We start from the raw sequence: 19332 nt of genomic DNA, 5'->3' as shown, positions 1-19332 counted from the left end.
TTTTAATATAAACATGGAATCAGTGTTTTGTAGCTTGCTTTTTTCCTTACAGTATATTGTGAACTGCTTATGTTAATAAATATATTCCTACAACATTATTTAACATTTTTCATTAGTTTAAATAAAACCTCTTTGAACAAATATTTTGTATTTATATCTTTAGGATAAATCCCTAGAATGAGTTATTGTTATGAAGATTTTTATACCTATTGTTAAATTGCCCTCTGCGAAGATCATACTAATTCTCATTACTATATTCTGATTCCTACATTCTAGACACATATGGAAGTGCCTGTCTCCTCATACCCTTGGCAACACTGCATACTGCCGTTCTTTTTCATCTTTATCAGGGTGATGAGTGGAAATACTTCAGTGTTTTAATTTTTCAGTCTTCTTACTTCATCTAGTATGCCCTACATTTGTGCAGGACTGAAAGTAATTTTACAGATAGGTGACATATCTGTGTTAAAGGAGATAATTTATCATATCCTTCAGTTAAATAAGAGTTAAATCAGCTTACCGGGTAGCTTAACCACTGTTACCTACAAGGACTTCTCAATACAGAGAAGGAGGGGGTGACACAGAATGTAAAAATTAAAATTATGAATTTAATAGAGACCAGAATATAAGGAATTTGGCAATAAAAAAGATAAAAGGACTAGAAGGTATTTTCTAAAGAATTCAAAAAATGTTTTAAGTGATAGAAACATTGTCAAAATAAGTGTATCACCTTCTAAAATGACATTTTGAAAAAGTAAAATTGATAATGTTAATAAATTATAGTATGTCAGACCCTGTCAAGCTGTCCTCCATGAGAACACATTAGGCACAGCTGTAGAGATAATTCACATATTGGAAAATAGAAGCAAAGAAACTAACTAGAATACAGACCTGGAAAACACAGACATTGAAAATATGAAAAGATTTAGTAACATAGAGCATAGAGAGAAAAAGCGTACCATATAGTTAGCCAGAGTTCCTAAAGAAAATAGTCCCACTTTCTTCAGGAACTCTGGCAAACTATATGGTACGCTTATACCATATAAGCGTATCATATGGTATAAGGGAGACTATTTGAAGACATAATAGCTGAGAACTTTCCAGAATTGAAGAACGGCACCAAGCCATGATTTAAGAAGCCCAACAAACCCAAGCAAGAATTCTTTCTAGACCTATTGTAGTGAAACTGTGGGACAATAAATATAAAATCTTAAAAGATAGAGAAAAAAGGGGCAGGGTGCGGTGGCTCACACCTACAATCCCAGCACTTTGGGAGGCCAAGGTGGGCGGATCACCTGAGGTCAGGAGTTCGAGACCAGCCTGACCAACATGGAGAAACCCTGTCTCTACTAAAAATACAAAACTAGCTGGGCATGGTGGTGCATGCCTGTAATCCCAGCTACTCAGGAGGCTGAGGCAGGAGAATCGCTTGAACCTGGGAGGTGGAGGTTGCGGTGAGCCGAGATCGCGCCACTGCACTCCAGCCTGGGAAACAAGAGCAAAACTCCGTCTAGAAAAAAAAAAGAGAGAAAAAGGCCTCAAAGGAGTAACTATGAGAGTGATAGCCAATTAGTCATCAACCATAATATAAATCTAGAGACAGTGGTAATTATTTTCAATATGCCAGGAAAAATCCTCAGTCTAGATTTATACCCAGCAAACACAGGTTCTTTGTCCTTGCCAAGAACAAAGATGAAATAAATACATATTCAGACAAGCAAAGCTGAGTAAGTTTGCCAGCAGACCTTCAATAAAGGAATTCTAAGTTCAGAGAGAAGGAAATTGTTTTCAAACGGAAGGTCTGAGAAGCTAGCAGGAATGAAGAACAAAAAGTGTTAAATATGTATGCACATGTTAATCTGATAATGTCTTTTGGGATTAACAGAGATGGAACAAAAATAGAAGACAATAATAGCATATAAATTATGAAGTGAGGCCGGGTGTGGTGGCTTATGCCTGTAATCCCAGTACTTTGGGAGGCCGAGGTGGGCGATCACTTGAGGTCAGGAGTGTGAGACCAGCCTGGCCAACCTGGTGAAACCCTGTCTCTACTAAAAACACAAAAAAATTAGCCAGGCGTGGTGGCATGCGCCTGTAAACTCAGCTACTTGGGAGGCTGAGGCAGGAGAATTGCTTGAACCTGGGAGGCAGAGGTTGCAGTGAGTGGAGATCATATCACCGCACGCCAGCCTGGGTGACAGAGCGAGACTCTGTCTCAAAGTAAAATAAAAATAAAGGATGAGGTGATATTCTAAGTTTTTATGTTTTTGGGGGGATAATTATATATGTTAACTTTAGGCTTTAATAGGTATTTAAAATTTTCAAGGAACCAAAAGACAAGAAAGATTATAATTTCCAGACTAGTACAAGAAAAAGTACGGAATGAGAAAAAAAATTCCAAAGGAAGGCAAGAAAGGAAAATAAAAAAAGACAAGGTATAATAAATAAAAAGCACAAAGAATAGCTGAAAATAAATCCAAACATTACTAGTTACAATAACTATAAGGTACTAAATATTCCAATAAAAGACAAAGAGTAGCTTGGCGCAGTGGCTCATGCCTATAATCCCAGCATTTTGGGAGGCCAAGGCAGATTGCTTGAGCCCAGGAGTTTGAGACCAGCCTGGGCAACATAGGGAGACCCTGTCTGTACAAAAAGTACAAAAATTAGCTGGTTGTGGTGACGTGCCCCTTTGTCCCAGCTACTCAGGTGGCTGAGGCAGGAGGATCATTTGAGCTCGGAAGGTAGAGGCTGCAGTGAGCCAGGATTGTGCCTCTGCACTCCAGCCTGGGCAACAGAGACCCTGTCTTGCAAAAAATAAAATAAATAAATAAATAAATAAAAGAACAGTACCTCTTAAAATCTTACTCTTAATGGCATTTATAGACTACATTCAGGCCTGCTATTCAGCTGATACTGGTTCAGCTGTAACGGTTGTTAAAATATTGATATATCCATAGTGGTCGAATAGTTACTGCCCCAAGCCTGTTAAGTGTCATCTTAATGCTTCATTGCCTTCCTTGGGACTTCCTTTAGTAACCAATTATATAGCAACTAAAGAGTTAAGAACTGGGACAGCAAGAGGCTGTCAACAAACATCTTACTGGAGAACTACAGGGCAGCACCCATTCTAATTATTCCTGACCCATGCCTGGCACCCTCCAACACACACAAAAAAATCCATAGGCCCAGTGACCATCTGGCTTTCCTAAGAGTAGGGTTGCCTACTTTTCTCATGTCACTCTCACATGGCCCCTTTGGGAACTGCAGCCTTGGGAGATCCAGAAAGAAGAGAGCAGTCAAATGAGAGTAATAGTATTGTACTACTGCAGTTATCATCAAAATATATTAATTCTCTTGGCACGGTATACACTCCCATGGCAGGATAGAATCTACAGCAGATGATCGAGGCCTATGGGGATGGTTTATGGATGAATAACTTCTGGGATGCACATCCTTAGTTTAATCATTCTTGTTTAATTTCCCTATTATTTAGATAGGATAAGTGTGCCAACACCCAATGAATACCTGCCTACAGTAGGCATTAATGACACTCACGTTATAAATGAAAATGACTACCAAAGTGCATCTTTTTCTCTCTACCAGACAAATTTAGTTGGGGGAATTAAGAAGCAGAAAGTTTATTAAATGAAGGTTCTATACCCTGGTGTATGCTCTTAACTGCCATGTTATATTACCTCTCACCTGGACTGAGGGATTAGGTTTAATATAATTAAGTATATCAATAAATTATTTTTGTGACTTAGTTATTAATACATTTAAACAAATATTGAATACATGAAACTAACAGCAAGCATTTGAAGGGCTAAAAACATTTTTAAATATACTTATTGTTACTTCAGCAAAAGCCAAAAAGAGGATTCAGCTCCCATAAATAATTCTGTTGATGTTAAGAGTGATTTCTTTTTTTTAGGCCAGGTGTGGCCGCTCACGCCTGTAATCCTAGCACTTTGGGAGGTTGAAGGTGGAGGACTGCTTTAGCTCGAGTTCGAGACCAGCTGGGGCAACATAGGGAGACCTTGTCTCTACAAAAAATTTTTAAAAAGAGTGATTTTTTAAAATGTTATCATGACTACAAGTTACTTAATGACTATAAATTTAACGTGGATATTCTTAGAAGGGCTTTATCTAGTTTCCTATGTCAATATGGTTCAGACAAGGGTATCTGTGTCAAATAAAAGATTATGCCTACAATTTGAAAAATTAATAAATGATTGAAAATTACTAGAATTATTTAATGAACAATTTGAGCTACAATGGTTATCACTTGGTGAGCATTTTAATAATCTATATAGGTTAATTTATTTAGAAAATGTTTTTAAATTTTATTCATGTTAATTTATATTACCATCGAATTTTCTTTTTTTTTTTTTGAGACAGAGTTTCACTCTTGTCGTCCAGGCTGGAGTACAATGGTGCAATTTTGGCTCCCTGCAACCTCCAGCTCTCGGGTTCAAGCAATTCTCCTGCCTCAGCCTCCCAAGTAGCCGGGATTACAGGCATGCACCACCACGCTTGGCTAATTTTGTATTTTTAGTAGAGATGGGGTTTCACCATGTTGGTCAGGCCAGTCTTGAACTCCTGACCTCAGGTGACCCACCCGCCTCAGCCTCCCAAAGAGCTGGGATTATAAGTGTGAACCACTGTGCCTGGCCTGAATTTTTAACCTTTTTGAATATCACACTTCACTGTACATAACAGCTGCTTCATCCTTATTTTTTTCAAACACAAAAGGAACATTTATAAAATTTTCACATATGAGACCACAAGTTTCAAAAGATTAGTATCATACTGAATACAGTTTCTCACTACAATGTGATCACTAGAAGTAAATAAAAAGATAACTAGCTGGCATGGTGGTTCATACCAGTGTTACCAGCATTTTGGGAGGCTGGGGCAGGTGGATCACTTGAGCCCGTGAGTTCAAGACCATCCCTACAAAAAATACAAAAATTAGCCATTTGTGGTGGCTCATGCCTATAGTCTCAGCTACTTGGGAGGCTGAGGTGGGAGGATAACTTGAACCCCGGAAGCAGAGGTTGCAGTGAGCCAAAATCATGCCACTGTACTCCAGCCTGGGCGACAGAATGAGATCCTGTCTCAAGAAAAATATTATATATATTATATAAAGCATATAATATATATTTAAAAATATATTTTAATATATATTATATAAAAATATAATATATAATATATATTATATAAAAATATAATATATTTTTGTTAGTCAAGAGACAAGTATAATTAAAAAGATAACCAGAGGCCTGGCACAGTGGCTCCCACTTGTAATCCCAGCACTTTGGAAGACTGAGGTGGGAGGATCTGCCAGGAGTTCAAGACCAGGCTGGGCAAGGAAGAGAGACTGTCTCTACAAAAGGTTAAAAATTAGCCTGGTGTGGTGGCATGTGCTTGTAGTCCTAGCTACCCAGGAAGCTGAGGCAGGACTGCTCAAGCTTGGGAGTCTGAGGTTGCCACTGCATTCCAGCCTGGGTGACAAATTGAGACTCTGTCTCAAAAAAAACCAAAAAAAAACACACAAAAAAAACTAGAAAAGTCTCATACATTTTCAAAAAATTTGATAAATTCATGGGTCAAAGGGGAAATTATAATGGAAACTAGAAATGTTCAGAACGAAATGATAATGAAATCATATGTCTCAAAACTTGTGGGATACAAGCAAAGCTGTACTTAGTAGGAAAATTATAGTCTTTAATAAACTGAAAGGAAGATAAGAAAAATTAATGAGCTAAGAGTATTCATCTCAAGAAAGAGAATAGCAAAGTTATCTGCAAATAATAGGAAAATCAATCTAAAGAGAGCAGAAGGAAATACAGTAAAAAAAAAAAAATAGAAATTAGTGAAATTTTAAAAACCAATAGAAATACTGAATAGGGACAAAGTTTTGTCTTTGAAAACACTTATAAAAATGAAAAACATTCATGATACTGAGAAAATGCACAGACAATATTCAGAATAAAAAGGGGGACATAGATCGCCACTGTGACTCACACCTGTAATCCTAGCACTTTGGGAGGCCGTGGCAGGTGGATCACCTTAGGTCAGGAGTTCCAGACCAGCCTGGCTACAATGGCGAAGCCCTGACTCTACTAAAAATACAAAAATTAGTCAGGCGTGGTGGTGGGCGCCTATAATCCCAGCTACTCGGGAGGCTGAGGCAGCAGAATCGCTTGAATCCAGGAGGCGGAGGTTGCAGTGAGCCGAGATTGCCCCACTTCACTTCCAGCTTGGGCGACAAGAGCGAAACTGTCTCAAAAAAACAAAACAAAACAAAAGGGTAGTGGGGGGACGGGGCGGCCAGGCACGGTGGCTCATGCCTGTAATCCCAGCACTTTGGGAGGCCGAGGCGGCTGGATCACCTGAAGTCAGGAGTTTGAGACCAGCCTGGCCAACATGGTGAAACTCCGTCTCTACTAAAAATACAAAAAAATTAGCTGGGCGTGGTGGCAAACGTCTGTAATCCCAGCCACTCGGGAGGCTGAGGCAGGAGAACTGCTTGAACCCGGGAGGCGGAGGTTGCAGTGAGCCGAGATTGCAACACTATACTCCAGACTGGGCAACAAGAGCAAAACTCCGTCTTAAAAAAACAAAAAGTTGGGGGGACAATTTTATATGCAAGAGGTAGATGGTTTGGACCAAACTTCCAACTGAGAATAATCAGAAAAGCTAGAGGAAATATTAAATATTTAATGTAAGATATAGAAAGCTTATGTTTGAGGGGATTAGAGCATTATCAGGGCAATGAAGATATTGCAGGGTCAAGTTCTACAAAATAGGAAAGCCAGTGATGTGAGCCCAGCATTTGAGCTCACTTTTCTGAGAGGCATCTGTCAATCTCAAAAGCAGCAGCAGCAATGAGGCTGAATGGTATTTCTTTTTTCTTTTTCTTTTTTCTTTCTTTCTTTTTTTTTTTTTGAGACGGAGTTTCAGTCTTGTTGCCCAGGCTGGAGGGCAGTGGCGCGATCTCGGCTCAGGGCAACCTCCACCTTCCGGGTTCAAGCGATTCTCCTGCCTCAGCCTCCGGAGTAGCTGGGATTACAGGCGCCCGCCACCACGCCCGGCTGATTTTTGTATTTTTAGTAGAGACGGGCTTTCTCCATGTTGGTCAAGCTGGTCTCGACCTCCCGACCTCAGGTGATCCGCCCGCCTCGGCCTCCCAAAGTGCTGGGATTATAGGCGTGAGCCACTGCGCCTGGCCTCTGAATGGTATTTCAAATGGATTTATGGGTGGGATAGATGAGATTACAAGAATCGCAATTTAGGTTTGGCATTGAAACTCCTCTCCCCCCACCCAATATACCCTAGGACTAAAGGTGAATCAAGAATAGACGGTACCCATAGGGACTAAAGGTCAGCTTCGAATCATCTCATTCCCTAGGTAGATTAAGAAGACCTCAGATTGCCGGCACCTGTACTCTAGCTTACTTGCCACAATTAAATAGGAATCTTCTATGCAAGAAGAAAATATGCAGCTGAGTGCCCTGTCTTACACCTTTAATCCGAGTTCTTTGGGAGGCTGAGGAGGGAAGATTGATTGAGGCCAGGAGTTGAAGACCAGTCTAAGCAACACAGCCAGAGATCCCATCTCTGCAAAAAATTTAAAAATTAGCTGGGCAATATGGTGTGCGCCGGCCATCCTAGCTACTCTGGAGGCAGAGGTGGGAGGATTGTTTAAGCCCAGGTGTTTGAGGTTACAGTGAGCTATAATCACACCACTATACTTCAGCCTGGGTGACAGAGCAAGACCCTGTCTCTAAAGAAATTTTAAAAAAAGATAATATATCATTCAGTGCTTTAAATTATCCCTGTAATTTTTGTATACAGTGACGAGCACTCATACAAGGAGATTCGTTGTCTGAAAAGCCAAGAAAATCAGCAAACAATAGAAATAGACCCACAGGAGATCTGACATTAAAACTATTTAATATGTTCAAAAAAAGTACAAAAATTAGCTGGTTGTGGTGACGTGCCCCTTTGTCCCAGCTACTCAGGTGGGACAATTATTAGATGGAGAAATTTAGCAGAGAACTAGAAGCTATAAAAAGAAAACCCTAGAACTAAAAAGTACAGTAACTGATAAAAACTCTGGATGATTTAACAGCAAACTGGACACAGCTGAAGGATTTGTGAACTTGAGAATAGATGAGAAAAAAATATACAGAATAAAGCTTAGATTTACCAAAATGGGACACAGACTGAGACATGTCGTAAAATACAGGGAAAAGATCTTATAAATATAAATGGAGTTTAGAAAGATATTAAAGAGAATGGAGATAAATCAATATTTGAACAGATAATGGATAAGTTTTAAAAATTAACAAAACACACTGTAGATTAAAGAAGGGCTATATATCTCAAGCAAGAGAAAGACAAAAAAAGTAGGCCAGGCATGGTGGTGCACCCCTGTAATCCCAGCACTTGCGGAGGCTGAGGTGGTTGGATCTCTTGAGCTTGGGAGTTTGAGACCAGCCCGGCCAACATAGGAAAACCCTGACTCTACAAAAAAATACAAACAAAAAAATTAGCTGGGTGTGGTGGCATGCGCCTGTGGTTCCAGCTACTCAGGAGGCTGAAGAAGGAGGATCATTTGAATCTGGGAGGTTGAGGCTGCAGTGAGCTGGGATTGCACCACTTCTTTCCAGCGCCACCACACTCCAAACCTTCTGAAACAACTGCTTCAAAAACAAAAAAACCTTCCAACTGCTTTAAAAACAAAAACAAAAATCCCTCCCAACTGCTTAAAAAAAAAAAAAAAAAAAAAGAAAGAAAGATAAAGCTACACTTAGCTACAAGCGTAAAGCTGTAAATAATACATATACATGCACAAAGACAATCTTAAAAGCAGCTAGAGGAAAGAGATGGATTACTTTCAAAGGAGGCTCAAAAAGACAGTTAATTTCACTGCAGAACAATGGAAGTCAAGAGACAAAGATATTTCCAGACAAATATTGAGATAATTTGCCACTATCAGGTCTACACAGAAACAGATAACAAAATTATTCTTTAGGAGGAAGGAAAAAGGTGGAAGACCAGAGGTACAGGAAATAATGAAAAGAACAAAAAGTAAATATGCTTGTAAATCAAAATGAATGTTAACTTTTTTTTTCTTTTTTTTAGACAGAGTCTTTCTCTGTCATCCAAGCTGGAGTGCAGTGGCATGAACACTGCTCACTGCAGCTTTGACTTCCCAGGCTCAAGTAATCCTCTTGCTTCTGCCATTTGTGTAGCTGGGACCACAGGCACATGCCCGCATGCCTGGTTAATTTTTTTATTTTTTGTAGAGACAAGGGGTCTCAGTTTGTTGTCCAGGCTGGGAATGGTATAAAACAATGAGAACTTTTAGTAGAGTATTAAATTTATATATAATTATACCTAAAAAATTAAATATTAGGAAGGGTTAAAGGAAGGTGAACTGAGCTAAGGTTCTTGCATCATCCAGGAAGTAATAATTTTGTACTTCACTTTAAAAAGTTGATGCATGACGTTAGCTCTTTAGATATTCGCTAAAAGAATAGTAAAAGAATATATTTAACATACTACATAGTGTATGGGGAGATATCAATAGCAAATATATATTCTTAGAGATGGGATATTGCACTGTTGCCCAGGCTGGAGTTCATTGGTGCTGTCACAGCTCACGGCAACCTCCAACTCCTGGGCTCAAGCAATCCTCCCGCCGTCTCCTGGGTAGCTAGGACTGCAGCCATAAGCCACTATGCCTGGCCATTTTATATTTTTATAGAGATAGGGTCTCCATGTGTTGTGCAGGCTGATCTCCAACTCATGACCACAAGCTATCCTCCCGCCTTGGACTCCTAAAACACTAGGATTACAGGTATGGGCCAATGTGCCTGGCCAAAAAAATGTTTAAAGCAACTGAAAAGGGACATAGAACAGACAGGACAAATGGAAAGTAAATTGTAAGGTGACAGATTTCAACTCAAAGATTGCTAGTAGTTACATTAAATGTAATTTGAGACAATGATTGTCAGATCAGATTTTTGAAAACTGCTTACAAAAGACATACCTGAAATGTAAGGATACACAAAGTTTTAAAGTAAAATGATGTCAAGGCATACCATTGCTAGCATTAGCTAAATGAAAGTTGGTGTGCTGTGTTAATATCAGACAGCACAGAAAGCAAATTCATACAATTTCCAAGCATTGAGATTGAGCAATTTGTTTTTCAGTGAAAATTCAGGAAATAAATAACTAGAAAATCTCTTTATTTTTGGAAATGCTCTTTTAAATAACTTGTGAGTCAAAGAAGAAATCACAGTATAAATTATAAAATAGTTGAAACTGAATGACGAAAACACTATCAAAATTTATGCAATTGCAGCTAAAGCCATGTATAGAGGAAAATCTTAGATCCCTAAATGCAGATATTAGAAAAGAAGAAAGGCTGAAAGTCAATAAGCTAAGTAAGCATCCATCTCAAGAACGCTGAAACAGAACAACAGATTATACCCAAAGAAGGTAAAAAGAAGGAATAGAGATCAGAGTCCAATTGAACCACTTTGAAACTGTTTGTCACTATCTTTTTTTCTTTTTTCTTTTTCTTTTTTTTTTTTTTTTTTGAGACAGAGGCTCACTCTGTCACCCAGGCTGAAGTGCAATGGCACGATCTCAGGTTACTGCAACCTCCACCTCCCAGGTTCAAGCGATTCTCCTGCCTCAGCCTCCCAAGTAGCTGGACTTACAGGTGTGTGCCACCACACCAGCTTTTTTTTTTTTTTTTTTTTTTTTTTTTTTTTTTTTTTTTGTATTTTTAGTAGATATGGGGTTTCACCATGTTGGCCAGCCTGGTCTCAAACTCCTGACCTTGTGATCCGCCTGCCTCGGCCTCCCAAAGTGGTGGGGTTACAGGCGTGAGCCACCGTGCCCAGCCTTCAGTTTTTTTTTTTTTTTAAGAGACAGGGTCTTGCAGTGTTGCCAGGCTGGTCTCAAACTCCTGGGCTCAAGTGATCCTCCTGCCTCAGCCACCCAAAGTGCTGGAATTATAGGTGAGAGCCCCTGTGTCTGGCCATTAAAGTTTAAAAATAGAAACAAGATATTGTGAACAACCTCATGCCAATAAAATTCTAAAGTTCAATGAAATAGGCTAATTCCTAGAAAAGTAGAAATTACCAAAACTGACATTAGTAAAAGATTAGAAAGCCCAAGTAGTACCGTAACCAATAATACTGCATCAGTAGTTAGGTCTATATGGCTTTACAGACTAGTACTACCAAATTTACAAGAAATAAATAATCCCAATTTACGTAAACTATTCCAGTGTATAAAATAACAAGGGCCAGTCTTAACTCATTCTGTGATGTTAGCATACACGTTATACCAAAATCTGACATGAATAGCACAAGAAAGCAAAATTACCATACAATTTCACTGAAGAATAAAGATAGAAAAATCATAAACAAAGTATTAGTCAACTGAATCTAGCAATGAGGTAAAAATAAAAGACTGATTTGAAATTAGAAAGTAAAGTAATGTAAACAACTACATTAATATATGAAAGGAAAAATATAGGAATATCTCAATAAATGCTGAAAAATCTCTTATACAGTTTGACATATATTCATGAAAAGAAAGCTTAGCAAAATTGAAACAGACCTTTCCTTAATCTAATAGTAGGAATCTGCCCAAAAACCCTACAGCAAACATTGTACTTAATGATGAAATGTTGAATATATTCTTAAAGATCACGAAAAAGATGAATGCCTGCTATTAACATTTCTATTCAACATTGTTCTGAAAGTCCTAGTCAGTATAACAAGGAAAAAGAGAAGGAAACAGGTTTTTAAAAAGAAGAACAGGCTGGGCATGGTGGCTTATGCCTGTAATCCCAGCACTTTGGGAGGCCGAGGCGGGTGGATCACCTGAGGTCAGCAGTTCGAGACCAGCCTGGCCAACATGGTGAAACCTGTCTCTACTAATAATACAAAAATTAGCTGGGCATCGTGGCACACGCCTGTAGTCCCAGCTACTCAGGAGGCTGTGGCAGGAGAATCACTTGAACCTGGGAGGCAGAGGTTGCAGTGCGCTGAGATCACGCCACTGCACTCCAGCCTGGGCAACAAGCGTGGAACGCCGTTTCCAAACAAACAAACAAACAAACAAACAAAAAAAACGAAGAACAAAGCAATTATTTTTAGATGGTATTATCAATCAAAACCCCCAAATAATAGAATAGTATGACTGATGGATAAATAATCAGTATTAAAAAATCAGTTACATTTCTGTATACCAGCAATAAGCAAAGTCAAAAAAAATTTTTTTTTGAGACAGGGTCTTGGTCAGCCAGGCAGGGGTGCAGTGGCATGATCATAGCTCACTACATCCTCAACCTCCCTGACTCAGCTGATCCTCCCACCTCAGCCACCCAAATAGCTGGGACTACAGGTGTGCACCACCATGCCTGGCTAATTTTTAAATTTTTTGTAGAGACGAGGTCTCACTGTGTTGCACAGGCTGGTCTCAAACTCCTGAGCTCAAGTAATCTTTCCTCCTTGGTCTCCCAAAATTCTGGGATAACAAGAATAAGCCACTGTGTCCAGCATCAGCAAAAAGTTTAAAAGAACATTTATTCAAATATATTTTTAAAAAATCAAGTTCCCAGAAATAAGTTCAACAGAAGGTAGGCATGGGCTATATGGAGGAAACTATACAATTTTATTGAGAGAATTACAGAAGATTTAAATAAATGGAGATATATTAAGTTCATGGATTGGAAGATTCCATATTGTCAAGATAGCAGTTACATTACAACTTTTTGGGCCAGGCGCAGTGGCTCACGCCTGTAATCCCAGCACTTTGGGAGGCCGAGGTGGGTGGATCACCTGAGGTAAGGAGTTCGAGACCAGCCTGGCTAACATGGTGAAACCCCATTTCTACTAAAAATACAAAAAATTAGCTGGGCATGGTGGCACACGCCTGTAATCCCAGCTACTTGGGAGGCTGAGGCAGGAGAATGGCTTGAACCCAGGAGGCAGAGGCTGCAGTGAGCTGAGATCATGCCACTGCACTGCAGCTTGGGCAACAAGAGCAAAACTCCATCTCAAAAAAAAACAACACAACTTTTTGGTATTAATAGATTTAATATAATCTCAATTAACATCTGCACCTGGTGTGTGTGTCTGTGTGTGTGTGTGTGTGTGTGTGTGTATACATAAATTGATACATTGATTCTAAGCGTATAAGGATGGTCAAAGGTCCAAGATTTGCTCAGATACTCTAAGAAAATCTTTAATGTGTGGGAAAATGTGCATACTGCTGTATAAGGTAAATCAAACTTGTATCATATAAATTCTACCCAAGTAATCTATAAAGTCAGTGCATTTCAATAAAATTTCAACAAAACATTTTAGCAGAACTTGACATGGTATATATAAAATTTACTTGAAGAGAAAGCATAGCATTAGCCAAGAAAAAGTGTTTGTAAAGCAAATGAGGGAGTCTTGCTTTGCCACATAACAAATATACCATAAACCTTGTAGAAATTAAGATAGTGTGGTGTTGCATAGAATACCAATATGGAGTCCAATAACAAAACTTGTATGTAGTAAAGATGGCATTACAAACCAATGTAAATAAGATCAGCCTTGATATTGGGACAAATTGTATACCAGCAATAAACAAAGCAGTATGTATCTTTTAAACAAATACATATCTTTTAAAAGATACATATCATACCATGTACAAAAATATACTATAGTTTGATTCAAGCAAAACAATAACTAACAATTTTATAGATCCCTTTTATACAATGTTCAAGATTAAGAATCTCCCAGAGGTTGGCTTTGTGTGGTGGCTCACGTCTATAATCCCAGCACTTTGGAAGGCTGAGGCAGGAGGATCACTTGAGGTTTGAGACCAGCCAGGGCAACATGGTGAAACCCTGTCTCCATTAAAAATACAAAAATTAGTTGGGTATGGTGGCGGTGCCTGTAATCCCAGTTACTCAGGAGGCTGAGGTAGGAGAATCGCTTGAACCAGGGAGGCAGAGGTTGCAGTGAACTGATATCGTGCCACTGCACTTCAGCCTGGGTGACAGAGCAAGACTTCGTCTCAGAAAAAAAGAATCTCCCAGAGTCTGGGACTGGTGGCTCACGCCTGTAATCCCAGAGTTTTGGGAGGCTGATGTGGGAGGATCACTAGAGGCCAGGAATTTGAGACCAGCCTGAGCAACGGTAGTGCGATCCCATCTCCACCAAAAAAAAAAAAAAAAAAAGTCTCCCAGAATCATTGATTCACTACTATGCACAAAAGGGAAAAATTTCATTTCAGGGTTCTTCTGACTTACAAAAAGAAATAGCTATTTATATGTCTTCAAAAATTACAAATATTAATTTGAATATTTTTACTCCCAATGACTAGCATAAAAAATTTCAGATATTATTAAACTTTGAAGTTCAAATGTCTTAAAAAAGGGTTTATGCAGACAAGTCCATGATTACTAAATAGAGAAAAGATTTCAACGTTTTTGTTTTTTTGAGACAGAGTCTTACTCTGTCACTTAGGCTGGAGCGCAGTAGCATGATCTTGGCTCACTGCAACCTCCACCTCCTGGGTTCAAGTGATTCTCCTGCCTCAGCCTCCCAAGTAGCTGGGACTACAGGCGCCCACCACCACGCCCGACTAACTTTTTTTGAATTTTTAGTAGCGACAGGGTTTCACTGTGTTGGCCAGGCTGGTCTCGAACTCTTGATCTTGTGATCCGCCCACCGCGGCCTCCCAAAGTGCTGGGATTACAGGCGTGAGCCACTGCACCCAGCCAAGATTTCAGTTTAACAGTTGTTTTTTAATCTCCCACTTTACCTAAAAAGTTTGTTCCTAATAGAAAAGTTTTTGGCTATTTAAAATTCTATCTTATGTACATTCATCTTAGTTGTATAAAATACTCAGGATTTCATTTGCTAGAAATGAAATGAATCTGAAAGAGCAGCACCCACAAAACACTAATACTTAATCAAAATAAATAAAATACAATAGACTTTCACAAATCAAAATGAGGTTTATACAAGTTTTATAAAAATATAACTTTGCAGTGGGGAAGGCCTGAAACAAGAGACAAACCTAAAAAACCATGAATGAAAAGACCGAGAAATTTCACTATGTTTAACTGGTCTGATAGGTTATATGCCAACTATTTTCCAGTGCATTTTATTGATAGTGATGAAGAAATATATAATTTGGTTGTATATGATTTTTCCCCTAAGTTGTCTCATCAATGCACATTTTTTGGCAACCACCTTTTTTATTTAAAAATATGTTTTTGAGTTCTTTCATATTCATATAAAGCCACCCCTTTCTTTTTAACTTCTCTACAGTATTTCAAAGTATTGTGTACCATGGCTTGTATAATCAGTCATTCCCTCTGTCATGTACATTGAAGATACTTGAAATTTCTCCTTTTTACAATGAAGCATATCTTTATATGTCTCTTGGTATTTGTAAGTGATTAGTTCTCTAGATTAAATTACCAGAAAAAATTGCTGAGTCAAAACATATGCCCATTTTAAATTCTGATACTTTAGAGGTGCTGTCCAAACATAAGCTGTACCAGATTACACTCCACCATAATGTATGAGAGTACCATTTCCTACTACTATTGCCAACCACAGACAGTATCAATCTTTTAAACATTTGCTAACATGGGCAAAAAAAAAAAAGTCATTTACCTATAGCTTGTGTCGTTATAAATGAGTGAACATCAATAACCAGTGAATGCTAGAAAACTAAACAAGATAAATGTGTCATTTACTTTCAGGTCAGTGCTGACAGTTGCTTGTGAACAAACTGAAGTTCTGCTTTTTGACCCTATATCTTCAAAGCACATAAAAACACTTTCTGAAGCTCATGAAGACTGTGTAAATAATATCAGGTTAGTATTATAGTGAAAAAGTGAACTTTATCAGTGTGGCCCAAAATGTTCTGTTTTGGAAGTTAGTGAAGATGTGATGCCTTATCCAGCAGTGTTAGATGATCCACATTGTGAACTGTGAATCTAATCCCTTGTAAAACTAATCCTTTAATTACAAAACTTACTCTTAGCTATGTTGGTTTGGAATGTTTCTGAAATACATTTTTAACTTCTATATAATTTTACCTTTTCATATATTAGGGTCATCATTATGAACCTCAGCCATGTATTATGCTAGTCCTGTAATGCCTTTGTGCTAATCATCTTTGCAGAATGATGGCAGTCCCATTGCTTAGCACCTCTCACTTCCAACCCTCCACCCTCCAAATACAGACTGTTAAGAGGAAAAAGTACATGCATAGACAATTTCTTTGTAGCATCATTGGAAGCTCCTTAATTTTTAATAATGTGGGAAGTGAATTATAATTGAGTAGTTTGGTGATTAGTATTCAGTTATTAAAATGATGGTCATAGAGACTACATAGCAACACAGACAAATGCTTGGCATGACACAGTTTAAAATTGTTATACAAATTATACAAATAGGAGATGATACAGGAGAAAAAGATTAAAAGGAAATATTTAAAAATTCTAACAGTATTAGAACGGATGGAATATGAGTAATTTTCTATTTTTTCTATGTAATGAGATATTACTTTTATAATTATTACTTTTAATTTTCTCAGAAAAGAAATATGGAAATTACTAGCCAAAGTAACATACTGGGTGTTGTGATGTAACTCCTATGCTCCAAACACATAGAACAATAAGTTAAATAGCACAAAAAATATAGCCAGATTCTGAACAACATAAACATCTTTGTGGGCCAGAAATGAAACACGGACACCAAGTTTTAAATAGGGCTGAAACCACAGCTGGCTTTCGGTCTAGCACTGAAATCTAGTAGTTTTGCTCCTGTCAGGTAAAAGGATTAAAAAGTGCTTAACTGTTTCATGCGAGGCAGGAACCAGAGCCAGAATCACTACATGAAGCCCGGGTTTGGTTAAAATATACGTCTTATTTATGAGAGGCTGAAAAGAGAAAAAAGCTATTCACTACCAGAGACTATAGGTTTCAGCTGATAAAGACACAGCCTCATCAATAGCTACCGAATGAAGCCACTTGCTGAATCAGTAACTGAATGTGTATGTATGATATTTCCAATATCATTATTAAACTGGAGCCCCGAAATGTCATTATAAGGCCTAGTTGTGGACTGGGGGCCCAGATGGCCAAGTGGGAGAAACTCTGAAACCATTAAATAGGAGGAGAGAGAAATTAAAAACCTTTTCTACTCAAAAGAAACCTATAACTCAAATTCTAAAATTTATAAAGACATATAATGTTAACATCATAACAAAATCAACCACCAAAATCATTAATTTCTCTGGATGAAATTAATTTTATGGAGCAGTTCAACAAAGACTTTATTTTTAAAAATAAATTATGTTATTTATTTTTGACTAGGTAATAGATGCATGTAGTACAAAATTCAAAGGTACAAAAAGGGTAAACAGTGAAAAGTAAGTCTATCTCCACCTCTTTCACCTAGCCACCCAGTTTCCCTCCCCAGAGGCAACCACTGTTACCCATTTCTTGCTGTCTTTTCTAGATAATTGTTGCATATACAAACATATATATACACACACACACATTCACACATATGTACATTTTTATATAAATGGTAGCATTTACACATGCTATTATTTACCTTGCCTTTTTCACTTAATAACATGTTTAGAGATCATTTGATATTAATACCCATGGGACTACCTTATTATTTTTAACAGCTGCATGGTATTCCAATGATTGGGAGAAACTTTTAAGCCTTTTTAGGATGCTCAGAGAAATAAATTAAGAGATACTTTCCAATTAAAGAGAGCTTAAAGACTGAAACAAATAAAAGAGATTGAACAAGAAAAAGTCAATGTAGTAAAGAACTAGCTAGAACTCTTAGAAATTAAAAATGTCAGGCTGCCCAGAAATAAACCCAAATATTTACAGCCAACTGATCTTCGACAAAGCAAACAAAAACATAAAGTGGGGAAAGGACACCCTTTTCAACAAATGGTGCTGGGATAACTGGCTAGCCACAAGTAGGAGAATGTAACTGGATTCTCATCTCTCACTTTATACAAAAATCAACTCAAGATGGATTAAGGACTTAAACCTAAGACCTGAAACTATAAAAATTCTAGAAGATAACATTGAAAAACCCCTTCTAGACATTGGCTTAGGCAAGGATTTCATGACCAAAACCCCAAAAGCAATTGCAATAAAAATAAAGATAAATAACTGGGACCTAATTAAACTAAAGAGCTTTTGCATGGTGAAAGGAACAGTTGGCAAAGTAAACAGACAAGGGTGGGAGAAAATCTTCACAATCTATACATCTGACAAAGGACTAATATCCAGAATCTACAACAAACTCAAATGAGTAAGAAAAAAAACAATCCCATCAAAAAGTGGGCTAAGGAAATGAATAGACAATTCTTAGAAGAAGAATTCTTCATATGGCCAACAAACATAGGAAAAAATGTTCAACATCACTAATGATCAGGGATATGCAAATCAAAACCACAATGCGATACCACCTTACTCCTGTGAGAATGGCCATAATCAAAGAATCAAAAAACAGTAGATGTTGGTGGGGATGCAGTGATCAGGGAACACTTCTACAATGCTGGTGGGAATGTAAACTAGTACAGCCACTATGGAAAACAGTGGGGAGATTCCTTAAAGAACTAAAAGTAGAACTACCATTTGATCCAGCAATTTCACTCCTGGGTATCTACCCAGAGGAAAAGAAGTCATTATTTGAAAAAGTTCCTTATACACACATGTTTATAGCAGCACAAGTCACAATAGCAAAATCATGGAACCAACCCAAATGCCCGTTAATCAATGAGTGGATAAAGAAACTGTGGTATATATATACACGTTGGAATACTACTCAGCCATAAAAAGGAATGAGTTAACAGCATTTGCAATGACCTGGATGAGACTGGAGACTATTATTTTAAGTGAAGTAACTCAGAAATGGAAAACCAAACATCACAGGTTTCCACTGATAAGTGGAACCTAAGCTGTGAGGACATAAAGGCATAAGAATGATACAATAGACTTTGGGGACTTGAGGGGAAGAGTGGGGGGTTGGGCAAGTGATAAAAGACAACAAATATGGCGCAGTGTATACTGCTTGGGTGATGGTTGCACCAGGGTCTCACAGATCCACACTAAAGAACTTACTCATGGGGGGGCGGAGCAAGATGGCCGAATAGGAACAGCTCCAGTCTCCAGCTCCCAGCGCGAGCGACACAGAAGACAGGTGATTTCTGCATTTTCAACTGAGGTACTGGGATCATCTCACT

The 19332-nt window shown here is 38.2% G+C and overlaps 2 protein-coding genes across 4 annotated transcripts in view; one reads left to right on the top strand and one right to left on the bottom strand.

Annotated features, from left to right (window-relative positions):
- TOMM5 (translocase of outer mitochondrial membrane 5) overlaps window positions 1–19332 on the bottom strand; it is a 495867-nt gene that overhangs the window by 217679 nt on the left and 258856 nt on the right. The gene's annotated exons all lie outside the window — the stretch shown is intronic.
- The window catches only part of DCAF10 (DDB1 and CUL4 associated factor 10), a 61855-nt gene that overhangs the window by 2500 nt on the left and 40023 nt on the right, over window positions 1–19332 (top strand). For all 3 annotated transcript variants that reach the window (XM_050762129.1, XM_050762130.1, XM_050762128.1), the window contains exon 2: window positions 15809–15922. In XM_050762129.1, the coding sequence (XP_050618086.1) occupies window positions 15809–15922 (114 nt within the window). The remainder of the gene's footprint in view (window positions 1–15808; window positions 15923–19332) is intronic.

Source organism: Macaca thibetana, chromosome 15 (genome assembly GCF_024542745.1).
Source record: "Macaca thibetana thibetana isolate TM-01 chromosome 15, ASM2454274v1, whole genome shotgun sequence".
Classification (NCBI taxonomy): Eukaryota; Metazoa; Chordata; class Mammalia; order Primates; family Cercopithecidae; genus Macaca; species Macaca thibetana.
Note: the sequence above shows the minus strand (reverse complement) of the source record. Positions and strands in the feature narration are given on the sequence as shown.